The sequence below is a fragment of the Varroa jacobsoni genome, unplaced genomic scaffold, assembly GCF_002532875.2.
Source record: "Varroa jacobsoni isolate VJ856 unplaced genomic scaffold, vjacob_1.0 scaffold_494, whole genome shotgun sequence".
NCBI classification, from domain to species: domain Eukaryota; kingdom Metazoa; phylum Arthropoda; class Arachnida; order Mesostigmata; family Varroidae; genus Varroa; species Varroa jacobsoni.
In genome coordinates, this window is record NW_019213396.1 from 57,311 (window position 1) to 71,178 (window position 13,868).

Sequence of the window (13,868 nt, forward strand, 5' to 3'; positions counted from 1 at the left end):
ACTTGCATTACTGACCAAAACACTGATACTTTTCATAGATATCACTTACTCGAAAACTTTGTCAGATCTCAATTATTTACCTCTGAAAAGTTTCGTAATCATTCAAGCACGATATGACATATACCATTCTGCACACATTTGTAACTTACCAATATCTAACAACTCTGCCGTCGAGTTCGAGTTTGAGAGGCTTTGATTATTGTACGCTGGTATCGCAGCCTCGTCGTCGGCCGTTGACGGAGTGGTGCGTTCCTCAGGTGTGGCAGGGAGGGAAGGCTCCGTGGGGGTGGCCCGCACAGGCCTCCTTCGGCCGTGGTTCTTTTTGGGCTTGATGGCGATCTTGTGACGGGCCGCATTGTGACTCATCTGACCGCCCTTGTCGACGCCCCCGCCCCCAACGGCACTGCCACTGCTTTGGCCCCCTCCGCTAACGCCAACTGAACTATGCTGACTGTTTGAAGCGCCTGCACTCAGTGAATCCTGCGAAGATTTGTGTTATGGACGCGTCATGTTAATGAACAACGATCTGTGTTAAAGAGGCGTCGTTCTAATAAATAGAAAAAGTAACATAAGCCTAACTGAGGTTAGTAAAATGGTGGGTGTGGTAACCGCAAAACATATGGACTCGTCCTAAGTTCTCTAATACCTTATTGCTAGATACAAATATACCGAGGAAAAGTAATATCGGCTGCATTCTCTTCCACAAACGATGGACCTGCGACATGACGATGGACGGACAACCTCGTAGAAGAGCTGCAGAAAATTCCTTTGAAGTTATGACTAATCTTTCCCCAAGCGATTTGGTTTTCTTTGAAAGAACGCCGATGAGCTTTCTTCCAGCATACAAACTTCACGTTTCTATTCAATTGGCCGGCAATCACTATTCATTTACTGCTAAACTAGTCAGTCTATTCCACAACATAAGCTCACCCCAATCCCTTAAATAACTAATACTAACAAGCAAAAACGGTGGCTCTATAATATTGCGTGATATGTATGAAATTAAATTTTAATAGCTAATTCTAAACGGGTGGCTCGATGTCAGTAGCAAGATCAGCACCTTTACCCACAGGCCGACGGCCATTCACTGGTTTAAGTGTGGTACGTTTGATCCCTCACAGTCCCGTATGAGGTTCAATGTTGCATATGTGATATGGAGTTCCAAGAGTATATTTAGTCCTCCGTCAAAATCGGGTTAATGCCTTGAGGTAGAGAACGGAACGGAGAAATACTCCAACTAGGAATTAGACTTCTTCCCGTCACTGCTGACTTGGGAGAAGAGGAGCTAGCGTACGAAATGGAAACAGACTTGTAAGGGGCCGCGTTTCTTTCATCGGCAACTAGTCAAAAATTTATCATTAAGTTTCCATTTTTTGCCTGCATTATCCCATATAAAAGAAAGTTAGAAATGCTTATAATAATCACAACTTCCTAATGCTGTTTAGTACAATGCACTAAGCAATCCGTAATCAAACGATAAAAAAGGCTATCAGATACCATAACTAATAAGCTACACTTCTATGAACAGATTAAAAATTTCACTCCGAATTAATCCGTCTTACTGATACGGCAGAACAAACAAATATCAGTAGAAATTCTGAGAATTGGGAAACTGATCTACTAAGACTAATAAATCTTACAGAGAATTAGATACGAGTGTTGTGCTTATTATTCAAAGCTTTTGCGATATGCAGAATTTATAAGTAAGCAATCGTATCGTTGAATTTCTCAACAGCATTTCGCAGAAATTTTTTTTTCTATTTAAATTTTTTAAGTAATGCACTGTCAAGTAAATGTCCAATTCTCTGCAGATTTTTCAAGAGTGAGCTAACTTACCTCGTCCGTTTCGGAACTAAGCATACTGGAGAGGCTGCCCGCACTGCACGTGCTCCTCGCTTTCGCTTTGTTGCCCTGTGTCACAGCCATCACGAAAGGGGTAACTCGACGACCAGTGGAAGACCACCACAAAAAATTGCCGCAGCAGAAACGACACGTCAGCAGTAGCCACAGCAGAAGTAGAGAAAAAGTACAAAACTCACGTTAGTAACGTTCCGTGTTTCACTAGATCCCGCTAACTGTCACTCGCGCACAAGGACAACTTCGCTCGTATTTCTAGATTACTCAGCCGGAGGTAGCTATTAACTCACATAACAAAAACCTTCTGCCCTTCGTCAGCTGCGGACCAGTAACGTATAGGAAACAGCTGTAGTCGTTAGTACTGCAGACACATACAATCTCTTCTGAATCCTGGCCTTTTTGTAAAGTATTTCGTCTTGTCAAGCCGCATTGCACTACTCACGAGAACCGACTCAGTTGTTACGCAACTCTTGCGAGCACGTAAATTTTACCTTGGAAAGTGCTACAACAAAGCACCAATTCATTGACCTATCCACCCTACTGTAGCGTTGCACTCGACTGTCGCTCATTGAAATGCCGGCCCAAGTTATGCTGCCTGTCAGGCCGCGCTTCCTGATCTCGGGCGGCTCCGTGTGCTAGCATATGAATAACCTGCGCACGCGAGCTATCTCTTTCCCTCTCCGTGGCAAAGGAAGACAACGGTCAAATACGGAACACAGCGGCGGATCGTTCTGATGTTTCGGTTGTCCCTTCATAGGCTCCATCGAGTGTCTGTCCCATAGGGGCTGCCAAGCAGCCTAAAATATTTAACCACCGCTGTCGTAACAGTCTTTTTCTGACACTGACAACGTAAGTAGACCCCTGTCAAGAACTACGCCAGAGAACGTAACATTTACACAACAACATGCCATATGTATGCATCATCGATAAAACAGGAAACAGAAAGCTATCGGCCCAAGTTACGGACGCAATAGGCGAATGCTTTCTCCCTTCTATCTCACCCTCTCTTTCATCTTTCTTCCACGCCATTTGGCCTAGAAGGAACGGCCTAATGAGCAAAGACTATTTCGGCCGCGTAGGCTCATTGAGTTCAGCCCGCAACGGGAGTTTGGAACGAAGGAAAAGACGAAGAACCTGCCAACATTAGCGAATACAGACGGTGTTAGGTAGGCTAATTACGCGTAAGCAAACCCTCCTGCTGCTCCATCTGCTGCTACGGGTGTAACAGATCTCGCCGAGCGCCCGAGGACCGCAAGACTTTGTAGAACACGACACACCCAATATGGCGGGCGGAGCAGTGGCGGCAGCGGCAAGCCGACCCCATAAATTGTTCGCTGTTGCCAGGAGCCACGCAATGAAGAAATAGGAGTGTCCATGGTTAGGTTGCAATTTTTCTTTTTATATATTTTTCGGTATACGTATTTAGCGCGTTGGTTTTTAGAGAACGCAGGTTCTACAATGGTTTAACTGCCTCTAAGGCTACGAGATCTGATGCATCAAGCTGAGTGCCGTTTGTTCAAGGGAATGGAAGAAGACTTCTGTTTGTCCTTGCCAAGTGAGTAGGCTTAAACTTCCCAGGAAATGATGGGAGGGCACACACATAGCACACATGATGGCCTTGCGAGACGACGAGCGTGAACGTTTTTCCACAGAATCGAACGAAGGAGTATTCCTACAGAAAAGCTAGTTCGTATATGAGTAAAGAAATATTTTGATACCTTCACGCCACTGGCTGACAGTGAAAGATGAGCAGCGCTACCCCATAAGTATGCTTCATTAGAAAAAGCCATTCATTTGCGAATTGGATTGACATCGATTATTATCCACTTATTCAGCCGATACGTTCAATATCGTTATTATTAAGTAAAGTTATTGCTTTAAACGCTCCCAACATTTATGGCATGTGATATTATCAATATCTTATCATGGTTCCGTATACATTGACGCCATAATATGGGCTGTCTTGAAAGCAGACGATGTAAATTCGAGCAAAAGCGAGACATGAATGTAACGATATTTGATAACGAACTCTAATCATATCGTTTTCGTACGAAACACTAGCCATTAACAGCAGCAGATGGATAATTATTTTGGCAATATAAATAAACATCGCATAGGGTGGGACACTGACGGGTGAGGAGTGCTGCAAGATGCTGGCGATGCTGCCTGTGAGAGGGTGCTGTCCTGCGTGTGTCCCAAGAGTTCCAGGGACGCGTCCGTCGGATCCAATTACCCCGCCGCAAGGCAGTAACAGGCCACCTTCAGAGGCATGCTCGCCCGCATTGGGCGGTGTGTGAGAACAAGGACTCCGGGGGAGACCCGGGTCCTCATCTTCTTCCTCGTCGCTGTCTTCCTCGCCAGCTTGTCTAGCTCTAACGCGATTGAACAACTCGTTCTGTTAAAATTAAAAATAAAAGCATTTAGACAAATACGTAGCGGTTACTGTACTGCAATGAGCTCGGGAATCATAAAAAAAGTTATTTCGCTTTTTGGTTTCGAGTTTGGTTTAATTGTGGGGAAACGTAATTGCCAATTTGTGCTCGAACTCCTACTGAACGAAAAAAAAATAGAAATTACCTTTAAAAACACCTACGCTATCGTTTCCACTTTAATTTCGATGCTTTATCTTTCTCTACCGTCTATATCATCAGCGTGTATAGCTGAAGATATTTGTACAGGTATTTAAATGTCGACGTTACTTGAGGAATTAAGTTAATTTGAACTATCTGATATTCTCCTTTACTGGGTTGTTGTTGTTGTTGTTGTTTAGAGGTGCGACTAACTAGGCTGGTTTACCTTGAAGAGGCTGTTGGTGATGCTAATGCCAGTCATTACAGGCACCGGATGGATGATTTGCCCCATCTCTGCAGGGGTCGACGTGTCCGGACTGAATACCGAATCGTGTGATAATGACAGTCCTGCCATTGAGTATAGTCCTGCGCCTGGTCCAGCTCCGGCTGCCACTCCACATCCTGCGCCGCTGCCTACAGCTGAGCATAAGGCCGAAGTGATTCTATTTATTATTCATTGAAGCAGGAGTTGATGATGTTGTCTTTAAAAAACAAGCTTATACTGACCGGACCTGATTGAAATCTGAACACCAAAGGAGGCGAAACTGTCCGTGATAATGAAGCGGTATGGATGGTCAATGTGTTATTATATTAAATTATCTATCAGCCAATTTGATGCCGATCAAGCTAGCATATTCATCGACTTGACTGAGTGCTCCTTCATTAGTACAACTGAAATCACTGTACCATAAACCGGCTGATTGAGGCTTTCAAAACCATATATTCAGACCTACGGGCTAATCTCAAGCAAGAAGAAATTTTTTTGTGACATCTTGCAGATTCCATTGCAGAGAAGAATAGAGATGACGATCTAGTCTAAGCAATGCATAAAATTGAATAATATTAACAAAATGAACGATTCGATCGAATTTAGAATATTAACAGAATACCTTTTAGAGCAGTTCAATAACAACGTTTTTAGCCCTTTCCAAAATGGTTTCAACCGTTAGGTACTTGCAAGCTGAGAGCACAAGAAGACGCGGGAAAATTTTGAATTCTATTGATAGAAGCCTACCGAGACCAGTCGGGTCATTGATGTCAATTGAATGATCGTCAAGATCCATGTTTGGGTCAAGTGGGTCACCTAACGCTGCCTGGCGAAGCTCTCCTACGCTAAGAGATTTCTTTGACGTGACTATCCCACCGCCTTCTGACGAAACACCTGAAGAATGATGACCACACCAGATGGGACATGTAATAGAAAATTAGTTCATGCGCAGTCACTCGGTAAAAGAAAATGATATACATATGTATATATACTTTTTCAGCGTACGCATTGTGTACTCTGAAACTTATATTGAGAAGCTGTCAATCATAACGCATATTATTTGATGTTCCGCAGCGTTTTCGTAGGACAAACATGACGTAATAGTGACTCATGCAACACAAAACAATGAAAAATAATATACTGATGACGTTCGTGTATGTCTTCGAGAACCGTCACAGTAGTAAGCGATGGCTAGACTTAAATGGATTTGGCCGAAGTCGTGGTGGATGAATCGTTCGAAAGATCAACAGTCCAACTAACAGCGCATCTTACCTAAACACATCTGGCCAAATCGTGAGAGCTGATTAAGGGAACCATTCTGCTCGGTAGCCTCACGATCTATTAGCATGTGATACGACTGTGTACATGTTGCCGACGTACAACCAGCTAAATCTCTGATACAGGAAAGACTGGTCGCGTACGGAGGCCTACCGAATCTCTCTGGAGCAAAGCGAATCTGCATTCTCGTAGAAAACCATATACTCCTGTCTAGAACAAGTCCGTACTTTCATCTGTCTCTCGCTGTATCTCGTTGCGTTGTTTCCTCATAGAAAAGCACGGAAAGCTAGGATAAACGACTGACGAAACCCTTTTCAAATCTGTGACTTAGCTCTATGTGATATGATAAGGCGGTTAAAAACGGCACAGGTAGTAATAGCAGCGGTGACTCGAACCAGACTCCGGATTACGCCAGCGGTAATCCTACCCCCTCAAGGTTGTTTTCAAGCTGCCGAAGTGTCTGAAACATCTACGCTAGGGGCAGCTGCGACGGAGTCAGCTAACGTCGTACGACCTTCCGATTCTACAACCCCAGAGACCACGGTGGCGATGATCGCTTCGAATACGGGGGTGATTAAGAATTACGGAGAGTTCGTCTTTGAATGTAGTTTGTCAGTATAGAAACAGGGCGAATGAAGGGGACATTCAAACGATTACATACAGTGACCGGGTGTGAGTGTATCGGGGTTATCTGGAACACATAGACATGTTGTATTCACGAACGCAAATATAAATTTCCAAGGTTTGTCAAGCGGGGAGTGAGTGGCCTATTGGCAAAGGTACTTAAAAAACAATATATAACGAACGCAACGACTTGAAAATGATCAAATAATGAAACGTTTTTACTTTAACGATATGTTACCTAGTGCCGATAAAATGCCGAAATTCATTCTCATAGACACTGACCTTCAGAACATTTGACACGTTTCACTTTTGAGCCCCAGCGAAAGATTTTACGAACCGCTCGAAATGGGTGAAACTTCTTTCGTTTTGTTTCTGAAAAACAAATATATGTTAAAAGTATATACAAGTAGTGTGATTACATTACTTTTAAATCAATGCAAAAAAATATATACCCTCGTGAGTATGGACCACATTTAGCTCGAGGCCATCTATTTACAGCCGGTAATTTTATATCAATCAATCAATCATGTGAAAGCATCTGCTGCTTACTTCTATGTTTAACTCGTTCTATTATTTCCAGTCTCGAAAGCCTTTGCCTTCTATATATATATATATATATGCCACTTTAGTTAAATGTTATAATATTAATAGTGAACTAACAGTAAAAACTATCAATACTACCTACAATGTCTACATATACTGATTCGTAAGCATAATTCTTACTTTGCTCTTGTAGCCGGCTATGTCGATGAAGACTCATTTTGAAAAATCATTAAGCTACAGACGTTCTTTATCAATATGGTCATACACAAAATTCGAGTCCAAACAATCCACTTACAAATATACATATATAAATCAAATTGTTAAAATGATTACAACATAAATAAAAGGACAATAGACAGAATATCGTTAGCGCATTGTTCGTTGGAGCGATCGACATTCGAGCGAGAGACTGACCGAATCATCATGTCTTTGTTGCATTCACTGCATTACTACTGAAAACCTTTCAAATGGAACTGGTTTTAAATTTCCCTCCAAAAGGGCAAGAGGTCTGCTACAAATAAAAATATTGACACAAAATACATGTTTATGTCCAATACAGATCATTGGAAATCTCGTCACTGCCCAAATAGCTAAAATTAATAAATAAATTGATTAACATATATCTTAATGGGCTTTTTACTTGGTCGACTTGAAACCCCCTTTTTAATTAATTAATCGTTTTTATGGCGCGAATAGCATTCAGTCAATTCAAATCGCCGCAAGAATATCAAGAGATTCATTTACCCTTTAGCGAAACAGCTGCGCCGAACAAACCGGCCCAATATCTGCTGATAATTCCATTAGAGTTTATATACTTTTATACTGTTCAGTGTCTCCCAAAAAAAGTTCTCAGGAAAACAAACTAGAACAAGATTCGAGCGATACGAGCCCATCCATCGTTGTTTGACTGTTACTGTATTTAAATACAATGGCCATATATCAGATCTATTAGACTGTATTGTTTGAGTTTCGATTTCCAAGTGTAAATTTCACATCACTTTAGCGCGAAAACTGATATCCGCAAGGATCGGACATTGTTAATTAAAGAGAACAACATCGACTTTTCTTTAAATAATCTTAGATAACGTCGTTTTCGAATTTGCTACTTTTAAAACCCTTTGCCACTTTCAGCACATAGGTACAAACACGCGTAAGCACTGAGCTTTTATCTTCGTTCGATTGTTTTACATAGGTGTGTCATGTCAAATCTCTTAACACTGGTCAAGAACAGCGATTTAAACATTCTTACTAAGTGAACCTCGGGCTTAAGCCACACCGTCTCTAAGGCGGTTTCCCTTACACTAGGCACGATTTACGAGAGACGTCCCCAGGGAAGAGGAGCCGCTCCTCGTCGCAAAACTCTAAAGCCACGGACCATATCATCGAAGCGGGCAACCTCTCCGGTTCCGTGCAAATCTCACCTTCTGATTTCACCCCCGGCTACTACGCAGCCTAGTAAAGAGAAGCAGAGGAGAGGAGGAGAATTTACAACAACAAAAGCTATTGTTGCAAGCTAAAACCTGTTGCGTTCCGGTGATCTAACCGGTGGAGGACCGAAAAATAGTCGCTGGAAGATGACTTAGTCAGCTTTTGGGTGAGCATCCACATTTATAGAAACTGATCCTTAGCAAATCGATAGTCATAGATCTTATTTATTAACCAACTGGCTAAAGAAGTCGCCACACAACAGCGGTGTCCTGCAGCGGAAACTACAGAGATATAATCAGACTGGAAATGCCTTTGTGAAACCAAAAATAAGTTTTTGGACTTACTTAACGAACGCAAGCATGCATTGAGCATGACACGGTCCAATATGGCCCGCGAAGAACGAGAGCATTTAAAGTTCACGCGATTCATGTGTAAATCAGCTTTACTTGAAAATTGCAAACACTATAACATTAAACAGAGCCGTATGTAATGCACAAAAAACAATGGTTCAAAAAAATAGCTAGAGAACGCCACCACCATTACGATCGTCATCGTCGTCACCAGGGTGAAATACTCTCTCGTGATTGCCCGATGTTCACATTTGCCATTGGGTAAGGCTGGTGCTCCTGCTGCTGTGTGGCTCACCATTTTTGCTCGAAGGATCTCTAGGCTTGTCCGCAGACGTCCTGTGCCCCTCGGATCGCTCTAGCCAAGTTACAACCGAGTAAATTATAGAGAGATGTAAGCACAAAAAGCAGACAGAGAGCAAGGACTTGCGCCTCAAAGGCTCGCATGTGGGTTGCAGCTGCTTGATTTTTTTTCACTGTGACCGCTTGTGGAGTTTGAATATACAAACATGTTGTGTGTATGTTTCTCTCTATAGCTCCTCTCAATGAACACAAACTGGGTGAGGCGCTAGCCTTGAAATTACTACGGGTCGCACGGTCGTGGGTCGTTCTGGCTGACTCGGATCTTGCCCACTTTGTTTTTGTCTGCTTGAAAAGGATCAACGTGTTGCCGTAGTACTCACACGGCACTTGATTATAGACCGAAGTATAAGATGAATGAACTGTGAATCTTTGTTCTTTTTTCGCGATCAAACGGTCACTCTTGTAAACAATGCCAACTCGACCCGGACTGCCCTTAACTGGCGAGTATGATTTAGCCATGCTCTGCTTTAAAGACTAAACAAAATAATATACTCTTATTTTATGGACAGCGTGAGCTAGAAAAAGGTTAAGAAATCGACGATTACAGTAGCAGCTAAGTAATAATAGCAAAGTAATGCAGTTCGTAACAATTTCCACAAGATTCGAATTTAAAACGAATGATCGTACGAACGAAGGTTAGAAGCAGAAATTTTTAATATACCACTGATTGCAGATCAACTTTAATAAACTTTCACGTTCGCTACTCGATGGTTTTAGCTACTTATTAATATTTAACCTTTAAAGTACAACTCGAAAACTATGTAAACCATTATAAGCCATAAGCACATAAGCCACAGGCACAGTTTGTGACAATCTGAAGAACTCTTTACTTACTAGCTATAATTCGACTCTATACATCGAGTGCTCGAACCCCTGTCCCGGACGTTATCTTTGAGTCAAATGGGCTAAAACTAATCCGCGCACATCCGCAACATATATATACACATTCTAGCTTTAAGGGCATAAACCAGCTTGATATAATTCTCCACTTTACTACGTCCGTTGCGCTGCGATTCATTTTATTTGTTAACAATCGTTTACAGATCGAAATAAAATCGAAGGAAACGTGCTTGGATACGCCGCGCCATTAGGTAAACACGAAGCCCTGTGAAACCTGTCGCGTACTAACGACAGCATCAGTAAGTCACATAATTTCCATATGTTTAACATTTTGATTGCCACATGCCGATCCTGCTCGGTAATATCAGCAGGCGATTCTTTCCTTCGTCAACAAATATTGTTGTCAAATCTACATTACTGGTAGGTCTTACAGATGTAACAAAGCACAACATTTTATTTCAGAAAGGAAGCAGTCATATCGTTCTAAATTGTGCGTTATATGTATTCATTAGCTAGAAAGCAGTACGAGGCGTATCGTAGCTTTGCTTCTGAAAAGTTTGCCTAGATCTACCCCTATAAAAATTATGCTTTTGCTAGTAAACAGCGTCTAGAACGCACGATCATCTAATATCATCCGCTTTTGTATGATTAGGGCTTGTGATTTGTTGAATATTACAATGATTACTAACCTAAACATTTACCACAGAAACAGGAAAAGTGGCCACCGCAGAGTCTGCCGGCTGGGAACATTGCCAAGCGTGTAGATCCGTCGTTGCTAGGTCCCCCATAGCAACTAAGTGGCAACTAAATTAAGGAGCTTGTCGAAGACAAACAACGGTTTAGACGACCAGCAAGGGTTATCTCAGATTTCTGACATATAAATAGCCCTGAACGATGTCCGAACGATATCTTCTCGATTAGACATATATGCATTGTTGCTTGATGAATGTGATGTACTACAACTTCACTATATGGGCGTCCGTCAATTATTCTACACTCTTGTATTACCTTGTGCCGACACTAATACTTGTTTATAGTTTATGTAAATATTTCGGCTAGTGTCAGTTGTCACCCATTTGAAAAAGGTAAAGTTACCAATACAGATGCGTCTGCAACAATATCAGCTTCTAACAACTTTCGTTAGGGCATTCGTGCTACTCTAATCAATCAAATTTTGCTGTTAACCCTTTGAGTAATGGTCAACATATCAGGAGTAGAGGTCGATAGTGCTGGAGAGGCTATATCGAGTTGTTTAAAACATCTCGCATCATATGGGTTATACGAGTTTTGTTCAGTTTACAAAACTACTTCAAGGGATTTTCCAAATGTCCTAAAAATGGGGCCAAAAGCAACGTGCGGCATGATATCCATTACGCCACTTGAATAAATAGAGCGTAGCGCATGTATTCACTGTTAGAGTCCTAAACAAAGTTAATCTTAACCCATTTACCCTTGTCCATACGGACAGGACAGCTGCTGCTTCGTTCCTTAGTGCAGCACGCGCACGTGACGCTGCTATCGTCGTGGTCGTCATGGTCTCCCATTTGAATTTTTCAAGAGATTCTCAATAACATTTGCGGATTTATCCACAATTCTGTTTAAGCTACTCAACTACTTAAAAGATCATGGCCTCGTTACTAGTTTTATCACTTCTGTGCTTTCATTTGCATCTAACTTTTTCTAACGAGAAAGACCCGTCGCATTTTATACGGTTGCATTGGTTTTGGCCACTGCCAGTATTGCCGGCGGTTCACTTAAAAGCGAAACTCAACAATCAATCAAAACAAGTACGTGGTTCAGAAATTAACTTTGTCAAATCTCGGATTTTCCTTGACATTTTGGCTTTTTGCTTTCTGTGCCCATTCATTTCAGTCCGAATTAACATCTGGCTGCCGCATCTTTTTTTTTTTTTGTTTGTCTGGCCGACTTTTTCTCAGCCAGACAGTCTGTCTTTGCTTGAGTTACAGACAAGCGCGCTTGAAAGGCCAGGCTTCTAGCAAATCTAGTTTTCCATTCTAGCGCATAAAATAAATCAATCGAAGAAGAAACAACACCAGCGTTACCAGCTCGCTTGCTAGATTGATCTCACTAATAATATGGTCTGCAGAAGCCCTCTCTCTGATAGATTTCGTAAGAGCCGGTTATCTATTTCTGTAATAAGTACGATTGCTACAAGCCGCACATTCGGCAGCATAGTACAACGGATATGGATAAAACAATGCAGAAAATGAAGAAGATTTTTCATCTGTCCGTGCTGAAACTCCGTGTCATTAATAATAATAATCATAATATTATTAATGTTATTATAATTATTGTTGTACGTACATATGGAATGCATATAGAGTTAAATTATCGCCTGCACTATTTGTGGCCTACCCATTTCCCGGACTGCCCGGGAATATTAGGATCGTTAGAAGGCGCCATCACTGTCGGCACGCTAAGACCGTAAGTACTATACATATTAGGTGCATAAGCAGGCCGAATGTTGACGTCGTCTGCATAATGTCTCCGTGTTTTCTCTGCTTCCTTTACAATCATTTTCAGCTTTTAAAGAGGCGGCAAGTTCGGACATATTCTACCATTGCCAATACGCAAAAATACAAGTAGTATGTAAAGTTAATGCGTTCTTATGCTCAAATAGCGTCGCTGGATCGTTGTTCGCAGCGAACATGTAGTGCTTACTGCTTTCGCCACCGTTCTTCTTTGTGGTACTATTCATTCGGTGTGGTATTTAAGGAGTGGTACTAATGGTATGGCACTCCACCGGCGATGGTGTAACACACTACGTTCAGGACTGTCAGTGTACTCAGAATGTTCTGACCGGCATCGCTCAATGACCACAAGATAGGCAAGGTGCAGTTAATGCGTCAGATACGATACAGTTAGCGCTCCGAAAACTGGCGAATAGCCGTCGCATCTCTGTTCGGATCAGCCAAACGGGACTTGGATGTAGAAAGAAGAACCTGGCGCAAAAAAAACATTGTTACATCAACAAGAAGAAAAGATATTGGTATACGGTAGCTGTCTTTTTTTTTACAAGTAGACATAGCGTTGGAGAAAGGTAAACCTAATTCTTTGAAGTTGGATGAGCTTTAATGAAGCTACTCGATAAGGTTGCAGACACACCCCCCTTACGTACAAGGCGTTATTTGCTTTTGCTAAATGAAAAAACCCGTTCCTTGCTTAGCTGGTGCGGTTTAACAGTCGCTGATCTTCATCGCTATATCGACTGATAGTAATAGCCATACAGACGCGATTATAGCTTAAATTAGCATCGAAGGAAGGTGCTTTAAGAGCGCCTTCATTTTGAAAAGTGAACGTTCTTTCTAAGCTAATTTCATCAGTTGCCTGTAGATCTATTTGTTCCCGTGAAGTGCTAGAAGTCCGTCGTCCAGCGTACATTTGTAATGGTGACTGTAGGAATGAGAAGAAATACGTATCTTAACGCAGACTTGGAAAGGCCAAATAAATAGATTTAATGACAGAGCATTTGTTTAGGCATCATGCACACTACAGACATGTAACACATACTTATACCGTATATGACATATTGTCGTGCAGACTTGTAGGAGAGAGCTAAAGTTATTTCCAGATGATTTGTCTGTATTGTATTTGTATGCATAGTTTGTTTTGGGCAAAATATACGCTGATATAAAAACAAGACTACTTGGCTGAAATAGAAACATTTCAGACAGATACCTAGATTCATGGGAATTGCCAGTTGCTTCACTTTGGAACATAAGCGGCACA

General features: G+C 41.8%; 1 protein-coding gene across 25 annotated transcripts in view; it reads right to left on the reverse strand.

Annotated features, from left to right (window-relative positions):
* LOC111260931 (uncharacterized) overlaps positions 1 to 13,868 on the reverse strand; it is a 173,582-nt gene that overhangs the window by 8,709 nt on the left and 151,005 nt on the right. For 24 of the 25 annotated variants that reach the window (XR_002680646.2, XR_002680645.2, XM_022834072.2 and 21 more), the window contains 6 exons: positions 6,880 to 6,969; positions 5,443 to 5,589; positions 4,654 to 4,847; positions 3,989 to 4,252; positions 1,837 to 1,911; positions 150 to 480 (listed from right to left, as the gene is read on the reverse strand). Coding sequence is in view for 23 of the 25 variants with exons in the window: in XM_022834072.2 (XP_022689807.1) it covers positions 150 to 480; positions 1,837 to 1,911; positions 3,989 to 4,252; positions 4,654 to 4,847; positions 5,443 to 5,589; positions 6,880 to 6,969 (1,101 nt within the window). In the remaining 2 variants the exon portion in view is untranslated. Of the gene's footprint in view, positions 1 to 149; positions 481 to 1,836; positions 1,912 to 3,988; positions 4,253 to 4,653; positions 4,848 to 5,442; positions 5,590 to 6,879; positions 6,970 to 7,320; positions 7,739 to 13,868 lie in introns of those variants that run through there. The other variant, XM_022834076.2, reaches the window with a different exon arrangement.